This window comes from Artemia sp. Qi Xiang Cuo, chromosome 17 (genome assembly GCF_049724085.1).
Source record: "Artemia sp. Qi Xiang Cuo chromosome 17, ASM4972408v1, whole genome shotgun sequence".
NCBI lineage: Eukaryota > Metazoa > Arthropoda > Branchiopoda > Anostraca > Artemiidae > Artemia > Artemia sp. Qi Xiang Cuo.
The window spans coordinates 370753-391476 of NC_142810.1; the positions used below are offsets into that span (position 1 = coordinate 370753).

Genomic DNA, 20724 nt, shown 5'->3' on the forward strand with positions numbered 1-20724 from the left:
CTCCTTAGTTCATGTTTCAATACTTTCTCTACTTTCTTTACATTTCCTTTGTTTTCATACGATCTATCACCCAGATTATTCTTGTAGAATTCCTTTCTCCTTTCTATTAAAGATAAAGCTTTTTCACTAATATTCTTAGCTGCAGTTCTAGCTTTCTTCCCTAATACACCTTCAGCAACTTCACAAATTATTTTTTTAAAATTATTCCAACCATCTTCCACATTATCAAATTTTGAACTCTCAAGTTTAGTATTCAACTGTTCCTGGAAAGCTTCTCTCAAATTCTCATCCTGGAGTCTACTAACATTTTAACTTCCTGGGAGGTAATTACCCTTCCGATATTTCAGCTTTAAATTAACCCTTGACACTACTAGATGGTGATCTTTACTTTTAACATCAATAACAGCACTCCTATATACCCTAGTATCTTGTATTGATCCTGCCAGTCTTCAGTTTACTATAACATAATCAATAAGGTTTGCTGTCTTACCATCACGTGAATACCATGTTAGCTTATGAGCCATTTTATGACCAAACACCATATTGGTTATAACTAGATTGTTATACCTACAAAATTGCAAAAGTCTGTATCCATTACTGTTTTCTTTTCCTACACCAAATTTGCCTAAGCTGGGATACCATCTATCCTTATTTCTACCAACCTGTGCGTTAAAATCTCCTAGTAATAACATCATATTTCTACCTGGGACCTTGTCTATTTGCTCCTGTAACTGTAAGTAAAATTCGTCTGAGTCACTAGTATCTCCATCAGTCGGTTCTATAGGGGCGTATACTACTATAACTGATACCCTGAACTTTCTAGTCATAAAATGAGCAATTAGTATTCTATTATTAATACCTTCCCAGCCTAAACAAGACTTAGCAGCTTCCTCAATCATTATGAGCCCTACTCCCTGTCTATGTAACCCATCCTTCCTGCCTGAGTAAACAAATTCTATATCACCTAATTTCATGCTTCCTACCCCTGGGATATGAGTTTCTGAAACTCCTAATAAATCCAGTTCGAATCGTCTGAACTCGTCAGTCAAAATGTCGATACGATAGTCATTTTTCGTTCTCGGTGCGAACAAAACGCTCCTCCCACTTATTTCTGCATTAGCGAGGATGCTGGTTAGTCTGTTTCCGCTTGTTTCAATGCAATTTGATGGAAACAATCGGAAACAGACTAACCAGCATTCCCGCTAATCTGACTTCGCCTATGTTTATATCTGCAAAAACGTTCTCCGGAGCACTCGCACCCCGGTCTGGGTTTTTATAATGGGTGAGATAGGGAATGATCATACTGCTAATTCTATAAACTGTGATGTTAACATTGGGTTAAGTTCATAACTTTCAGCCTTCCCCCTGGGGACTTCGGGGGATTAAGTCATCCTAAAAGACATAGTTATCAGTTTTTCGACCATGCTGAACAAAATGACTATCTCAAAATTTTGATCGGGTGACTCTGAGAAAAAAATAAGCGTGGGAGGGGGCCAAGTTGCCCTCCATTTTTTTTGGTTACTTAAAAAGGGCGCTAGAACTTTTAATTTCCGTTCCAATGAGCCCTCCTACGATATTTTAGGACCACTGGGTCGATACAATCACCCCTGGGAAAAAAAAACAAAAAAAAAATAAACACGGATCCGTGATCTTTCTTTTGGCTAAAAATGCAAAATTCCACATATTTGTAGATAGGAGCTTGAAACCTCTAAAGTAGGGTTCTCTGATACGCTGAATATGATGGTGTGATTTTCATTAAAGTTCTATATCTTTTAGGGGGTCTTTCCCCCTTTTTTCGAAATCAGCCAAATTTTTGCAGGCGCTCAACTTTTGATGGGTGGCACTAAAGTTGATGAAAATTATATATTTGAAATCAGCATTGAAATCTGATTCTTTTGATGTATCTATTGGTATAAAAAACCCGTTTTCTAGAGTTTCGGTTACCATTGAGCCGGGTCGCTCCTTACTTACAGTTCGTTCCCATGAACTGTTTGACTGCACAACTTTCCGCTGTTGCGTGGAATTATTTTTCGATCGTTACAGGTTTCCTTCTAATGTTGCTAATTACGGCTTTTCTTTGAGTGAATTAAGTCCGATGGGGGAAGCATGAAAATGATGATTACGTTTTAAACTTTTAAAATGTTACTTTTTATCGAAGAATATTAGAACTGCAAGGTTAAAATCTTACGTTCCTGATTTTATTAATTAAAGTTTTCTTTGTTATCTTGGCTCTCCTTTTTTTCTTTTTTTTTACACGTTGTTTTCTGTTAAAGAATCGCTCTTTACGCTAAAGTTTGACTCTTTCTCACTGCCCTATTTTTTAAAATAATAAAACACTTTAGCACAAATAGCGGTAAAATAGTGTACAGGTTGCATCTGACACCACGACCATCATCATTTTGAGAAAGCCATTTTTTCAAAATTTCAAATTTCATAATTTTGAGAAAGCCATTTTTTCAGCATAGTTGAAAAATCCAATAAATATGTCTTTGAGGATGACTTGACCCTCCACAGTCCTCGGGGCAAGGGTAGTTATTTAAGAATGACTCCTGAATCACAAAGGCCGTTTAATTAGAATAAAAAACTCTTTTAAAATTTCTAAAAAAAAAACTTTAGCGTAAAGAGTGAGGTATTTAGGAGAGGGCGACCCCCTTCATATGTGAAATAATTTCTGTCTGTTTCAAGTTTTAATATCGCTCCTTAATTTCAGTTGAAAAAACTTCTTTTTCTATTTAATTCTTTACAAAATTGACAGAAACTGCAAAGAATTTCTTTGAAGATACATGCCTTCTCTTTGGGATTTTCTGAGCGGAAACTTAACACGATTATAGGGGAAGGCAGATAGGATGTGTTTTCTCACTTACCTTCTTAACACTCATACTAAGGCATAATATATTTTATTAGACACATAAGATATATAATATTTGTCTATCACGCCCTTTAGCTGCTTTAAGATAAAGGATAATATATATTTTCAAATATATCAAACTGTTCGTGTTAACTAACTGTAAGTAAGGAGCGACTCGGCTCAATGGTAATCAAAACTCTAGAAAACGAGATTTTGATACCAATAGATACATCAAAAGAATCAAATTTGAATTCTGATTTCAAATATATAAGTTTCATCAAGTTTAGTCTGACCCATCAAAATTTAAGCACCTGAGAAATTTTGGCTGATATTAGAAAAAAGGGGGAAAGGCCCCCTAAAAGTTATAGATCCTTAATGAAAATCACACCATCATATTCAGCGTACTAGAGAACCCTACTGTAGAGGTTTCAAGCTCCTATCTACAAAAACGTTGAATTCTTTTTTCCAGAAGAAAGATAACGGATGCGTGTTTATTTGTTTTTTTGTTATTTTTTCTCCCAGGGGTGATCGTATCGACCCAGTAGTCCTAGAATATCGTGGGAGGGCTCATTGGAACATATATTAAAAAATATAGTGCCCTTTTTAAGTGACCAAAAAAATGGAGGGCAACTAGGCACCCTCCCACGCTCTTTTTTCCCAAAGTCACCCGATCAAAGTTTTAAGATAACCATTTTGCTCAGCATGGTCGAAAATATGATAACTATGTCTTTTAGGATGACTTAATCCCCTGAAGTCCCTTAGGGGAGGGCTGTAACTTCTGAACTTAACCCAATGCTAACATATACTATTCGGTATTGCGAAATATACAGGCGTTTTCAGGAAGGATTTTTCTGGTAGGTGGGGGGGGGGTCGTGGGTTATGCGGGAGGATCTTTCCATGAATGCGGTGTTAATAGGGGAAGGGACCTTGATATGAAGGGGACGCCGGATTTCCCAGCATTATTAAAAAAAAATCAGAGATTAAAAATAAAAGAAAACGAGTTTTTCAACTGAAAGTAAGGAGCAGCATCAAAACATTAAACAAACAGAAAATATTAGGTACAGGATTGGGTTTACATCTTATTCAATACCTCGCTCTTTAAGCCAAAGATTTTTAGTACTTTCATAAGAACTATTTATTCTAATTAACGGCCTTTGTGATTAAGAGGTCATTTTTAAAGAATTGGAACAAAATTCGAACTTTAGCGTAAAGAGCAGGGTATTGAGTAGGGGGCGAACCCCCTAATATACGCATTAAAAATATATGAATATAGAAGTTCAATACGTAAGTTAATTCGAAAGTTACGTATATTTAAAAACGATCAGCAATTAAATATAAAACATTTTTTTGTACTTTCATCAGAGATATTTATTCTAATTAACGGCCTTTGCGATTAAGGAAGCATTCTTAAAGAATTGGAACGCGATTTGAACCTAACATAAAGAGCAAGGTATTGACTAGGGGACTAGCCCCCTAATATACGTAATAAAAATATACGAATATAGAAGTTCGTTGCGTAAGTTAATTTGTAAATTACGTCAAAACCAAATTTAGAGAAAGCCATTTAGCAAAAGAAAAGTGAAATTAATATGCAAATTTTGTTTTACTTATTCAGTGACAGTGAGCCAAAATGAAAGGTGCATTAATTGAAAAATGATCAGAAATTAAATAAAAAACAAGCTTTTTTTTAACTGAAAGTAAGGAGCAACATAAAACTTAAAACAAACAGAAATTATTCCGTATATGAAAGGGGCTGTCCCCTCCTCAATGGCTTGTTCTTTACTCAAAAGATTGTTATTGTTTTAGAAAATAAAGTTGTGAGACAGAGTCAAATTTTAGCGTAAAGAGCGAGGCGTTGAGGAGGGTACAGCCCCTTTCATATACGGAATAATTTCTGTTCGTTTTAAGTTTTAATGTCTTTCCTTACTTTCAGTTAAAATAAACTTGTTTTTTTTTAACTGTTTCTGTGTTTGGTTTTGATCAATGATATTGCCGAAAATGAAACTTCACAAAGGTTAGTGGATGCGAATGGCCACAAAACAGACATAGCGATTTCACTTAGTTCCTTGTGTATTCTGCTTTCACCTCTAACCAAAACTGGGAAACAGTTACATTTTGGAATTTCAGTTCTAAGGCGCGATCACTGGCAAGTTTGATCAGATTCTCTGTAAGCTTGTCACTAGGACCGGAGCTTGAGGTAACGTCTCCAAAAAATGGATTTTGGATCAAATCCTGGGTTCTATCTTGGGTCATAATCGATTAGAAATATGACACAAGTTCATCTCGCAAGTTTGTCAGATGCTCCCAAATACCATCACAGATTGTGTTGAGGTTATGAATTTTACAATCGTCTGCAAACTTGTCAAGGGTCGGGAAGACACTAACGCTGTTTCTCTGAGCCTTTTTAAGCCAGAACTCATTTTATTGACGAAAGCGCTCATCTTCGAATTCAGGGAGAGTTTGTCCCTCCGGTCTCATGCAGATGTGTGTTCATCGTTTTTGACGCAAGAGTTCGCCTGTGCATGATGCAGTGCAACCACTTCACATTTGGATTATTCTTCCTTATCCAGGCGATAAGCGCATTATTCTTCCCTGTTAAGGTTGCAACCCCATCACTGTAAACTGATAGACACCAGTCCCACCAGATGCCCCTTTCTGCGAATAATTTGTCAATCACCTTGAATAGTTCTTCTCCTGTTGTTCTTGATTGTAGGTTTTGACAAAACAGAATATTTTCTCTTATGTCAGAACAGTCTTGATATCGGAAAAAAAGATTGCATGGGCTTCACCTGACACATCCGTGCTTTTGTCAAGCTGTAACGCAAAAATCTTCTTCACCTTTATTTACTCAACAATCTACACGACAGTATCGCTTGCAATGACTTCTATCCTTCTTGAACCAGTATTGCTCGACACAGGTATAGACTGAAGGGCAGTAGCAGTTTTCGTATCAAACATTGCTTCATTCACTTTCACTAGTGATGATTATATCAGACTTTTGGCAAGGGTGAGTGTTTTTTTTCTGTTTCGTAACTAAATAGGACACAGCATATGAAGCAAGGAGAGCCTTGGAAGAAAATGATGCCCCTTTTGCAGCTTCCAAACAGTTACTAGCGAATGCTTCTTGTTTACGCTTGAAAAATTCGATCGGTTTACCGACATGAGAAGGGTTTACATTATTGAGATGCTGGTTCATATGCGCAGGTTTCATGGAACTATTGGCCAAGACTTGACAACAAAGAAACCACTGTGCATTCACTGGCTCAGACTTTGTCGCACTAAATCCGAGCCTTAGGTATTCTGACAAATATCGACGCAATTTGACCGAACATGATTCGTCATGTTTCTTCTTTTTAGGTACAAGTTCTGAGATTGGGGTACCATCATTCGGCTTCTTGTTATTCCTGATTAGGAACCTATCCATGTTTGTTTGCAACCACAATTCACGAACTTGGTGTTTCAACAGATGACAAGATACTGAAATCGCTGGGTTCAAATTGTCTGTGACAGAACTGATCGAGACCATACGGCTATGGAGAAAAATTAGCAGGTTACTGAAAGCCAAAGTTTTGAAAATTTGTCTGAAATTATGTACAATGGGTAATCTGATTTTGAGAAAAATGTTGGAACTGAGTCAGAAAAAAGTTTTAAAGATGTAGACTAAATTGATTTTGGGATTCCTCAAATTAATTGTTCCTAAAAATGATCTAACATTTTTAAGGATATCAGATTTATTTTGACAAAGATATCAGATGCATTTTGACCATATGCATCCTTGTTTCTCTCAACTAAATGATAAGTTCCTCATAATGATCTAACATTGCTAAGAGAACTTTTTTGCTGAAAAACCCATTGCTGGAAAGACGCTTGTATTCTTTCCCCTATTCGCACCTACGTCTACTGATCTTTTGTTTCCAATCTTCAGTATTCTCTCTCTCTCTCCCCTCTCTCTGTCTCTCTCTCCATTTTTCTCTTTCTCTCTCTCTCTCTCTATATATATATATATATATATATATATATATATATATATATATATATATATATATATATATATATATATATATATATATATATATATATATATATATATATATATATATATATATCCCTCTCTCTCTCTTTATATTTACTCAGTAGTTTCCAGAAATCAAATAATATTTCACGTTTGTACCAGAATTGATAATAAACACTGAATTATCCCCTAAAAGGAAAAACCGAAAGCTTGAACTGTTTTCTCTTATCGTAACCTTTAGCAGCCACGGATGAAGTCGTTCATTTAGTTACTATCGAAAACCCTGGGGTGACTGAAACCTCTCTGATCCAACCAAAGGACGTCATGGAACCGAACGAATCTTCAACCTCAACTCTTAGTGAGCACCATATAATAGCCGCAAGTTCAGCGCCTCAGTCAAGTCACACCAAACCAGAAGATACTAAGGAACCTGCTCCCACCTCTGTTGTTTGTTCTTCAAACATCGACGTTCTTCAAGAGACAGAGTCTAGTCTGACCGAACCTTTGATGCAGAGCTCCCCTCAGAAGCTGGAAATGTCAAAAGGTAATCGATAATTTTCACTTTGTAAGATAAAAGTTGGTTCAGATGTAAATGCACACATACGCATCCTTTGTTTTCGAAAACTTTTAGCTTGAAAAGATTTACTGTCCTTGTCTGGATGCAGATTATAAGATAAAAGTAAGGAAGGATTAAAAAGGTCCACGATTTTAGTATTAATGTTTGTTATTCTGTCGGGAGTTTTTAAGTCATCGTTGTTTGGGTCTTGACAAAAAAAGCCCTACTCCATGGTTACTTTATGGAGAAGTAGTTTGATATATATATATTATATATATATATATATATATATATATATATATATATATATATATATATATATATATATATCTATATATATATATATATATATATATATATATATATATATATATATATATATATATATATATATATATATATATATATATATATATATATATATATATATATATATATATATATATATATATATATATATATACATATATATACTACTACTACTAACAACTCATCGCAGAACCAATCCACCTGAGGCCAACACAGATACGCACACTCTTCCTCCACCCCAATCTATTCAAAGCCTCCCTTTTTACACCCGCCCACGAAGTTCCCATTTCCTTTAAATCTTTCTTTATGACGTCCTCCCACCCCAGACGGGGGCGACCTGCTTTCCGTTTAGCCCTAGATGGTTGGCCGACAAGAACAATCTTCGGCAATCTGTCATCCTTCATCCGCACAACATGCCCTAACCACCTCAACCTTTCTTTCATTATAGACCTAGAAAGCGGTATTGCACCAAATTTTTCGTACAGCCAATTTTTTGAAATACAGTCAGTCAGCTGGGTACCCAAAACAATCCTTAAGCAATTTCTCTGGAAAACATCTAGCGAATCGTCATCCACTTTTTGGAGCGTCCATGCTTCAGAGCTATATTTGACCACTGTCATCACTGTAGCTTCTAAGATTCTAATCTTGGTTTGCAGACTTATCTTCCTATTCTTCCAAACTTTTTTTAACTGTGAAAAAACACCCTGAGCCTTGGCTATTCTACTTTTAACATCTTCACTGCTCCCACCATCTTTACTCATAATACTACCAAGGTAAGTGACGCTGCCCACCTGATCAATCTTTTCATTACCCAACGTAACCTTTTCATCTTCGATTATTCCTAGCCTTAGTGACTTAGTCTTCCTAACATTAATTTTCAAACCAATACTAGCACCCTGAACTCGCAAAACCTCTAAAACTTCATTCATTTTGCTAAAACTGTCATCTAGGATACTTAAATCATCAGCATAATCCAAGTCCAGGAAACTTTTTCCTCTCCATTTGATTCCGTGGTCTCCCATTGCCTTTCCTGTGCTCCTTAAAACAAAGTCCATCAAAATAATCCATATAAAGGGGGATAGAACAAAACCCTGCTTAACTCCTGATTTAATACAAAACCAGCTGCTAACCTCATTTCCTACCTTAACCTCAGCAGTTTTATTCTCGTACATAGCACTAATCACTTTAATGTATTTGTCTGGTATACCATACAAGGATAAAACCTTTACTAAAGCTCCTCTATCAACAGAATCGAACGCTTGCTCATAATCTATAAAACTGAGGACTAAAGGTGTTTGAAAACTTAGGCACTTCTCAATTATTAACCTAAGAGTGAAAATTTGGTCAACACATTTTCTAAAACCGCACTGCTCTTCTCTTAAAACTTTGTCTACGGCATCTCTCAGTCTAAAAAGTATCATATTACTAAGCAGTTTGCTACCTACAGAGACCAGACTAATGCCTCGATAATTACCACACTCACTTTTATCACCTTTCTTATAAAGTGGCTTAATTAAGGTTTTCCTAAAATCGTTAGGTACTTCCCCTTTTTCAAAAATCATATTCATAATCTTCAATAACTTATTTCTAACCTCAGAGCTACCATATTTAAGAAACTCATTCACTACCCTATCAGCACCTGGAGCCTTATTTTTCTTTAATCCTTTTAGTACTGTTGCTAATTCCTCCTCACAAAACAAATCTTCCTTCACATCCAAGGTATAGAATACTTTTCCATTGTCCTCTATATTTTTTCCTGCAACTCTATCTTGGTTAAGCAAATTCTCAAAATGTTTGGCCCATCTTCCTATAGCTTTTTCCTTATCGCTAATTTCCACCCCATTCCTATCTTTAACTGTGACAAGTCCCGATTGAAAACTACCTTTCAATTTGTTAACGTGCCAGTACAATATTTTACTATTATGCCGTCTAGCTGTATCTTCTAAATCCTCGGCCTCCACTTCACACCTCCTTAGTTCATATTTCAATGCTTTCTCCACTTTCTTAACATTTCTTTTGTTTTCATGCGATCTATCACTCAGATAATTCTTGTACAAGTCCTTTCTCCTTTCTATTAAACATAAAGCTTTTTCACTAATATTCTTAGCTGCAGTTCTAGCTTTCTTCCCTAAAACACCTTCAGCAACTTCACAAATTTTTTTTTAAAATTATTCCAACCATCTTCCACATTATCAAATTTTAAACTCTCAAGTTTAGTATTCAACTGTTCCTGGAAAGTTTCTCTGAAATTCTCATCCTGGAGTCTACTAACATCATAACTTCCTGGGAGGTAACTACCCTTCCGATATTTCAGCTTTAAATTAACCCTTGACACTACTAGATGGTGATCTTTACTTTTAAGATCAATATCACCAATCCTGTATACCCTAGCATCCTGTATTGATCCTGCCAGTCTTTAGTTTAGCATAGCATAATCAATAAGGCTTGCTGTCTTACCATCACGTGTACACCATGTTAACTTATGAGCCATTTTATGACCAAACACCATATTGGTTATAAATAGATTGTTATACCTACAAAATTGCAAAAGTCTGTATCCATTACTGTTTTCTTTTCCTACACCAAATTTGCCTAAGCTGGGATACCATCTATCCTTATTTCTACCACCCTGGGCGTTAAAATCTCCCAGTAATAACATCATATTTCTACCTGGGACCTTGTCTATTTGCTCCTGTAACTGTAAGTAAAATTCATCTGAGTTACTAGTATCTCCATCAGTCGGTTCTATAGGGGCGTATACTACTATAACTGATACCCTGAACTTTCTAGTCATAATATGAGCAATTGGTATTCTATTATTAATACCTTCCCAGCCTAAAGAAGATTTAACAGCTTCCTTCTTCATCATGAGCCCTATTCCCTGTCTATGTACCCCATCCTTCCTGCCTGAGTAAACAAACTCTATATCACCTGATTTCATGCTTCCTACCCCTGGGATATGAGTTTCCGAAACTCTTAATAAATCCAGTTCGAATCGTCTGAATTCGTCAGTCAAAATGTCGATACGATAGTCATTTTTTGTCGTAACATTCCAAGTTCCAATTGTCATGTTCTTTAAATCATTAAAAAATTTTCGCCTCAGGAAAAGCCATGATCCCGGATACCAGTGCAGGACGGGGATCACATATCTTCTCAACTCTACACTGAAGTGTAGAACCGGACAGCAAGAAGTCCCTGGGACCTCCATGAATGGAGGCTTTGTGCAATCCTGGGCCCATCTTGGTCACAACATGGTTTTCAGCACTTGGCGATGCTCTTCTATCAACAAGAGTCGAAAATTCTGCACAGACAGTCTCAAGCCTATTACCTCCGATTCATTAAATATTCATGCCTACAAATATTATGCTACTACGGGGAGGCAACCCGTAATAGATAAATTAGCTAGGAAGTGGTTTTTCAGCCCAAAGACGCCCATCAAAACATACCAATCCCAGAAGAATTGTCCATTAGTCAGAATCCCGTGCGAATGCTGTGTCGTTTACTAGGCTATAATTTCCTCGAGGGGCGCTACTACTCAAGTGGGAATAGAGTTGACCACAAGGTCCCCAGTCTTGCAGTTACCCCGAAAAGGTCGAGGCAGCCCTTTGCAGAGGCCGTTGTCCATAGATCTGGATCTTACGCCCTGCCACAGTTGTCCTCCTATAGAGGATCCTCCCCCGATGGTGTTCTGCATCACCATGCAATTTAACCCATTGCTGGGAGACGGTTTGCAAGTCATGGAACTTGTGGACAAACCAGTGGGCCCTTTTGAGTGTACCTTTGAGGGGCTTTCTTCCTCCTCCGCCTGTATTTATGTCCCCGGGCAAGGGTGCCCCAGATTCTATTATGGACCCCCAGGGACAAGGTCCCCCCTTGGTCCGTGCCTCCTATGGAGTTACCCTACATATCTGTAGAGTGTTCCCCTATCGCCACCTGGGGACACGCTGAATGGCCTGGGGGAGGCTAGATAAACGGATCACTTTTGTTTTGCAAAGGCCATAACTCAGTGACATATTTAACCTACTACTTATAAATATACACAACTCACTGACTAGGCCTATATAAGTTATATACAGAAATATATAACTCAGTGACATATTTAACCTACTACTTATAAATATGTGTAACTCACTGACTACGCCTATATAAGCTATATACAGAAATATATAACTGAGTGACATATTTAGCCTACTAGTTATAAATATGTGTAACTGACTGACTAGTCATACAAGTTATATAAAGAACTATATAACGCAGCGACATATTTATCCTACTCCTTAAAATATGAGTAACTCACTTACAAGGCATATATAAGTTATATACAGAAATATATAACTCAGTGACAAATTTAGCCTACTACTTATATATGTGTAACTCACTGACTAGGCCTATCTAAGTTATATACAGAAATATATAACAGAGTGACATATTTAACCTACTACTTATAAATATGTGTAACTCACTGACTAGGCCTGTATAAGTTATATACAGAAATATATAACTCAGTGACATATTTAGCCTACTACTTAAAATATGTGTAACTCACTGACTAGGCCTATATAAGTTATATACAGAAATATATAACTCAGTGACATATTTAGCCTACTACTTATAAATATGTGTAACTCACTGACTAGGCCTATATAAGTTGTATACAGAAATATATAACTGAGTGACATATTTAGCCTACTACTTATAAATATGTGTAACTCACTGACTAGGCCTGTATAAGTTATATACAAAAATATATAACTCAGTGACATATTTAGCCTACTACTTATAAATATGTGTAACTCACTGACTAGGCCTGTATAAGTTATTTACAGAAATATATAACTGAGTGACATATTTAACCTACTACTTATAAATATGTGTAACTCACTGACTAGGCCTGTATAAGTTATATACAGAAATATGTAACTCAGTGACATATTTAGCCTACTACTTAAAATATGTGTAACTCACTGACTAGGCCTATATAAGTTATATACATAAATATATAACTCAGTGACATATATATATATATATATATATATATATATATATATATATATATATATATATATATATATATATATATATATATATATATATATATATATATATATATATATTTGTGTGTGTGTATATATTTACAGCCTCGGATGCCCCATCTACTATCCCAATTGGACCCATGCCTGCCCAAGGACGTACCTCTTTGAAAATCACTGACCGCTGATCGCTAAATACGGTTTTTCTTTGAGTGAATTAAGTCAGATGGGGGAAGCATGAAAATGATGGTTACGTTTTAAACTTTTAAAATATTACTTTTTATCGAAGAACATTAGAACTGCTAGGTTAAAATTTTACGTTTCTGATTTTATTAATTAAAGTTTTCTTTGTTATCTTGGCTCTCCTTTTTTTTCTTTTTTTACACGTTGTTTTCTGTTAAAGAATCGCTCTTTACGCTAAAGTTTGACTCATTCTCACGGCTCTATTTTTTTGAAATAATAAAATACTTTTGCCATTTTGTTCAGTTTAGTTGATTTCCAGATAGAAAATATCAACTACGCTTACGTACCTGATTTTGTTAATTTAATTTTTGGTACTTATTTAGTAGCCGGGCAACACGCGAGAAGTCAAGTTTGGTTAATGCTAATGAAATAAAACAAATTATGATAAAAATATAATAGTTTAGAAACAAATTTGGGCTATATATTTGCACATTAGGGGGTGGGGGTAAAGTTTAGTATATATTAAGTACATAACCTAACCTAGGTAACTTTTTTTGCCCCTTTAAACCCAAAAAACTTAAGTTTAAATATTTTTCACAGAATGAGCTATACCTCACTGGGCAGTGGAAACCTGTTTTCATATAGTATATTTGAGATTTCGATACGATTCTTCTCGCGTGTTTTTTGGCTACTAAATAAGTACCGAATTTTTCTTTGTTATCTTGGTTCTCCGTTTCTTTTTTTTACACGCTGTTTTCTGCTAAAAAATCTGTAAAACAACAAATTTGATATTTTTAAAGTCTCGATCAGTCACTTACAACAAGAATTTTTAATTGTTCACTTTGTGTTCCTAATACGTCTTATTGATAGTGCTATGATTAGAATTCACACGCTCAGGTTGAAAATTCTATTTGGGAAAATGGATAAGATTGAAAATTCTTCTGATTTTGAGGTGGAGTACCCTTCCCTCAAGAAAAATAAGAAAACTACACTTTATTATATGCGTTTTTGTGCCCCCTTCCCTCGTAGAAAAATTCTCTGTTCTTTGTGCACATATATTTGTGTCAGTGTTTGAGAGAAAGCAGAGAGGATACGGACAGTTTCATTTTGAACTTTGGTTCCAAGCAGTTCGTGGTAACAAACTGTCAGTAAGGAGCGACCCGGCTCAATAGTAACCAAAACTCTAAAAACTGTACCTTTTCATACCAAAAGATACATCAAAAGAATTTTATTTGTATACAGATTTCAACCATATAAGTTTCATAAAGGTTATTCTCACCCATCAAAAGTTTTGAGCCTGAGAATGTTTGCCTTACTTTCAAAAAAAGGGAGAAACACCCCTTAAAAGCCATAAAAATGACACCATCAGATTCAACGTATCAGAGAACCATATTGTAGAGCTTTCAAGCTGCCCTCTGCAAAAACGTGGAATTTTGAATTTTTTGCTAGAACAAAGATGCGTGTTTTTTTTTGTTTTTTTTTTCTCCATGGGTGATCGTATCAACCCAGTGGTCCTAGAATATCCAGAGAGGGCTCATTAGAATGAGAATTAAAAGTTCTAGTTCTCCTTTTAAGTGATCAAAAAATTTAAGGGCAACTAGGACCCCTTCCACGCTCATTTTTTCCCAAAGTGTCCCGATCAAAATTTTGAGATAACCATTTTGTTCAGCATAGTCGAAAAATATAATAACTATGTCTTTGAGGATGAGTTATTCCCCGCAGTCCCCAGGGGAAGGGCTGCAAGTTGTAAACTTTGACCATTATTTACATATAGGATTGGTTATTTGGAAGTATACAGATATTTTTAGGTGAAATTTTTTTCTGGTGGGGAGTAGGGGTCGGGTGGAGAAGGTTATGTGGGAGGATCTTTCAATGGAGGAATTTTTCACGGGGGAAAGGAATTTTCCATGAAGGGGGTGCAGGATTTCTCAGCATTATTAAAAAAACGATCAGAAGTTAAATTAAAAAGGCTAGTTTTTTCAACTGAAAGTAAGGAGCACATTAAAACTTAAAACGAACAGATAATATTACGTATATAAGGGGTTCGCCCCCACCTCAATACCTCGCACTTTACGCAAAAATGTTTTTCACTGCGTTCACAAGAGTTATTTATTCTAATTAAACCCTATGTGATTCAGAGGTCATTCTTAAAGAATAGGAACAAAATTGGCATACAGAGCTACGTATATTTTACGTATAAATTCCGTAAAGAGTTACGTAAGTTACTTATATTTATTACTGATAAAAACATTCGTAAATAAAATTAAAAGATTTAGTGCCCTTTTTATGTAACCAAAAAAGCTGGAGGGTAACTAAGCCCCCTCCACCGCCTCTTTTTTCTCAAAATCGTCTGATCGAAATTTTGAGAAAGTTATTTAGTAAAACAATAGTAAAATTAATATGCAAATTCAGTTTTAATTATTTATGTAGCCTACGGTGAGTCAAAATGAAAACCTGCATTAATTCAGAAACTTTCAGAAATTAAATTAAAAAAAAACAGTTTTTTTACTGAAAGTAAGGAGCGATATTAAAACTTAAAACGAACAGAAATTATTCCGTACATGAAAGGGGCTGTCCCCTCCTCAACGCCTCGCTGTTTACGCTAAAGTTTGACTCTTTCTCACAACTCTGTTTTTTAAAACAATAAAATACTTTAGAGCGGGACATTGAGGAGGGGACAGGCCCTTTCATATACGGAATAATTTCTGTTTGTTTTAAGTTTTAATGTCACTCCTTACTTTCAGTTAAAAAGAATTTTTTTTTCTACTTTAATTACTGATCCTTTTTAAGCAATGCCAGGAAATCTGACCCAACATCCACGGGGAGATCCCCTTCCTCGTGGTAATATTCTCTAGACAATTCAATCCCGGTGAAAATTTACCCCTGACAATTACCCAGAAAGATCTTCCTAGACTTTTAGTTTCTAAGTGTTAAATATTTTTAACATAATGATGTCACTGCTAATAACAAATTTCTGCCACAGTTCAAAACTCTCTAAAGTTATCATGCTTATTTTGAAAATTTTCTTTTGGAATTTTCTCTTTTAATTAATCAGGAGGTTCTGCATATTTAATGACCCCAAATTAATTATCCAATATGGACTCTGCCCAGGTCAACTGACGTTAAAACAATCAAAACCATTCTTTAAAATAAATTAAGATTATCGGAAATAAGAGTTACCATTCCTGAATCAGTTCTAAAGTTCATTCTTCATCACTTGACATTTTTTTTTAACGCGCTTTTAAATTTCAATTATTTAATGGGTGATTTCCTTGAATAAAAAGTACAAGCATCCAGATAGACGTCATTTATACCAACTAAATTGTCCCAGAAGAAAAATAAATTTGACACCGTCATGATGTAACACCTATACCCTAAGCCTGGGTGTTTGAATACCATAGATTAATAACTATAGTTTTGAATTTAATTTTTCTTTTCATAATTACTTTTTTATCTCTTATGTGACTAGTTAATAAATGTGGAGCTATTATTGCCCTATCTAGATTTTTATTACATTTTTAAGTTTTTATTGAATCTGAATCCTTTTCAAGGGAATGAGTCTGATCTAGGAAGCCACTTGCATTCTTTATATTTAATTAAATAAAAAAAACAAGTTTTTTAAACTGAAAGTAAGGAGCGACATTAAAACTTAAAACGAACAGAAATTATTCCGTATATGAAAGGGGCTGTCCCCTCCTCAACGCCTCGCTCTTTACGCTAAAGTTTTTTATTGTTTTAAAAAATAAAGTTGTGAGACATAGTCAAACTTTGGCGTAAAGAGTGTGGCGTTGAGGAGGGGACAGCCCCGTTCAAATACGGACTAATTTCTGTTCGTTTTAAGTTTTAATGTCGCTCCTTACTTTCAGTTTAAAAAATTTGTTTTTTTTATTTAATTTCTGATCGTTTTTTAGTTAATGCAGCTTTTATTTGCATAAAAATTTTACTTTTCTTTTGCTAAATGGATGTCTTTACAAATTAACTTACGTAACTAACTTCTATATTCGTATATTTTTCTTCTGGCAAAAAATACAAAGTTGCAGATTTTTGCAGATATGAGCTTGAAACCTATGTAATAGGGTTTTCTGATACGCTGAATCTGACGGTGTGATTTTCATTAAAATTCTTTCACTTGTAGGGGATGTTTCCCCCTCTTCAAAAAATCGAGTAAATTTTCTCAGGCTCGTAGCCTTTGATGAGTAATACTAAACTTAATCAAATTTATATATTTAGGATCAGCATTATAAACACATTCTTTTGATACATTTATTGACATCAAAATTCCGTTTTTAAAAGTTTCGATTACTATTGAGCCGTATCGCTTGTTTTTTTATTGTTTTTTTTTATTACGTATATGTTATTACGTATATGAAGGGGTTTTCCCCTTAGTCAATACCACGCTCTTTACGTTAAAAGTTAAAAAAAATTTTGATTCACAAACCCCTGAATCACAAAGGCCGTTTACTTAGAATAGATAGCTCTTTTGAAAGCACTAACAAAAACTGTAGCGTAAAGAGCGAGGTATTGACTTGGGGGAGAACCCCCTCACATGCGTTATAATTTCTGTTCGTTTTAAGTTCTAATATTCCTTCTTACATTTCAGTTGAAAAAACTTGTTTTTTTTTATTTAATTTCTGATCGTTTTTTAAATAATGCTTGGAAATCCGGCGCCCCCTTCATAGAAGTGTCTCTTATCCCAAAGAAACATCCTCCATGGAAATATTCTCCAGAGTAACCCCCTCCTCTAGCCCCCCCCTCCAGAAAAAATCCTTCCTGAAAATGGTTGTATACTTCCCAATAACCAATAAATAATGCTGGCAAGTCCGGCGCCCCCTTCATGGCAATTTCCCTTCCCCCATGAAAACTTCCTTCATGAACAGATCCTCCAACATAACCCCCGACCCCCCCATCCCACCCAAAAACACAAAAAAAAACACCTGAAAACATATGTATACTTCCCAAAAACCAAAACAATATGTTAACAATGGGTAAAGTTAATAACTTTTAGCCCACCCTCAGGGAACATCGGGGGATTAAGTCACCCTAAAAGACATATTTATCATATTTTCGACCATTCTGAACAAAATGGCTATCTCAAAATTTTGATCGGGTGACTTTGGGAAAAAAATAAGCTTGGGAGGGGGCCTAGTTGCCCTCCATTTTTTTGTTCACTTAAAAAGAGCAATAGAACTTTTAATTTCCGTTCCATTGAGCCGTCCCACGATATTCTAGGACCACTGGGTCGATACGACCACCCCTGGGAAAAAAAAATAAACACGCATCCGTGATCTTTCGTCTGGCAAAAAATGCAAAATTCTACATTTTTGTAGATAGGAGCTTGAAAACTCTACAGTAGGGTTCTCAGATACGCTGAATATGATGGTGTGATTTTCATTAAGGTTCTATAACTTTTAGGGGGTCTTTTCCCCTTTTTTTGAAAATTAGCCGAGTTTTCTCAGGCACTCAACTTTTGATGAGTAGCATTAAACTTGCTGAAATTTATATATTTAAAATCATCATTGAAATTTGATTTATTTGATATATCTAATGGTATCAAAAACCCGTTTTCTAGAGTTTCGGTTACCATTGAGCCGGGTCGCTCCTTACTTACAGTTCGTTACCACGAACTGTTTGATTAAATTGAAAAAAACAAGTTTTTTTTAACAGGAAGTAAGGAGCGACATTAAAAACTAAAACGAACAGAAGTTATTCCGTATAGGAAAGGGCTGTCCCCTCCTCAACACCTCGCTCTTTATCCTAAAGTTTTTTTTATTGTTTTAAAAAATAGAGTTGTGAGAAAGAGTCAAACTTCAGCGTAAAGAGCGAGGCGTTGAGGAGGAGATAGCCCCTTTCCTATACGGAACAATTTCTGTTTGTTTTAAGTTTTAATGTCGCTCCTTACTTTCAGTTAAAAAAAAACTCGTTTTTTTTATTTAATTTCTGAACGTTTTTGAATTAATGTAGCTTTGATCTTGGCTCACCGTAAATGAATAATTAAAACGAAATTTGCATATTAAATTTACTTTTTTGGCTAAATGGCTTTCTCGACATTTTGTTCTGACGTAACTTACGAATTAACATACGTAACGAATTTCTATATTCGTATGTTTTTATTACGTATATTAGGGAGTTCGCCCCCTAGTCAATACCTCGCTCTTTGCGCTAAAGTTCGAATTTTGTTTGAATCACAAACCCCTGAATCACAAAAGCCGTTTAATTAGAATAGATAGCTCTTTTTCCAGTACTAAAAAAAACTTTAGCGTAAAGAGCGAGGTACTGACTAGGGGGCGATCCCCCTCATATACGTAATAACTTCTATCCGTTTTATGTTTTAATGTTGCTTCTTACTTTCACTTTAAAAAACTTTTTTTTTATTTAATTTCTGATCGTTTTTAAAATAATGCTGGGAAATCCGGCGCCCCTTTCATAGAAACGTCCCTTCCCCAAAGGAAACATCCTCTATGGAAAGATCCTCCCACGTAATCTAGAACTTTTAATTTCCGTTCGAGTAAGCCCTTTCACGATATTTTAGGACTACTGGATTGATACGATGACTCCTGGGAAAAAAAATTAAATAAACACGCATCCGTGATCTTTCTTCTGGCAAAAAAATACAAAATTCCATATTTTTGCAGATAGGAGCTTGAAACTTCCTCTATGGAAAGATCCTCCCACGTAATCTAGAACTTTTAATTTCCGTTGGAATGAGCCCTCTCCCTTCCCCCAAGGAAACATCCTCTATGGAAAGATCCTCCCACGTAAAAGATCCTCTCCACGAAGTTCTATGACTTTTAGGGGTTGTTTCTCCCTTTTTTCAAAAATAAGGCAATTTTTCTCAGGCACGTAACTTTTGATAGGTAAGACTAAACTTGATGAAACTTATGTATTTGAAATCAACATAAAAATCTGATTCTTTTGATGTATCTGTTGGTATCAAAATTTTTTAAAGTTTGGTTACTATTGAGCTGGGTTGCTCCTTACAGTTTGTTACCACGAACTGTTTGATTCACCGAATTTTGTAATTTTGTCACGTAGTTTTTTTGGTGATCCGTGAAATGATTTCAAAATAAATCTACTTAAATGTGCTATTTTTATGTAATAGGGAACATTTATATTAGTCGAATCACATATTTTCATTTTACTTTTTTACTATTCTTTGCTTGTGTTATTTGACTTTTCAATTATTTGAAATTCTAGAAAAAAAACATGTAATGTGTTTACACGTTTTCAACATTGAAATCTTGGGGAAACTGTAAGGCAAACCAATGAAAATGAGGATCATTCTTCCCTAGGTTGCAAAAAAATACTATTTTGGGGTTTAGGAAATATAGACATAAAGACTTAATTTTGGGGCTTCTGACCCCCCCCCCTCCCCCAACTTCTGGGGAACTATTCGATATCTAATTTTGACCATGCCCAACATTGCTATAATGACTTGAAATGGACTATTCCTTAAATTTCGATGAGATAAAACTATTAGAAATATTTCTTTGATAAATTTCGATTCGACGCAATTTAATCTATAAAAAAAATCAAAGCGTAAAAAAACAAAGAACTTAAAAATTCCCTGGTAATGAATTTCTAAGTAGATAGCAGATGGATTGAATTACTAAGCAGATATATGAGTGACAATTTAAGCATTAAAAATCAATCATTGCACAGGCACGAGTCAGCTCTTTTAAGCAGGGTACTTCCTAGGTATGGTAGCCCCAGGGTTAGAATAAAACCCTCCCCCTAAAAAAATACATAAAGAGTGAACGGCTAAGGCAATTGATTTTTTTCTTGGCCG

The 20724-nt window shown here is 35.3% G+C and overlaps 2 protein-coding genes across 3 annotated transcripts in view; both read left to right on the forward strand.

Annotated features, from left to right (window-relative positions):
• The window catches only part of LOC148941759 (uncharacterized), a 497279-nt gene that overhangs the window by 318330 nt on the left and 158225 nt on the right, over positions 1 to 20724 (forward strand). The window lies entirely within an intron of this gene.
• Positions 1 to 20724, forward strand: part of LOC148941763 (uncharacterized) — a 45944-nt gene that overhangs the window by 24283 nt on the left and 937 nt on the right. For both annotated transcript variants that reach the window (XM_089103395.1, XM_089103397.1), the window contains exon 3: positions 7102 to 7404. In XM_089103395.1, the coding sequence (XP_088959521.1) occupies positions 7102 to 7404 (303 nt within the window). The remainder of the gene's footprint in view (positions 1 to 7101; positions 7405 to 20724) is intronic.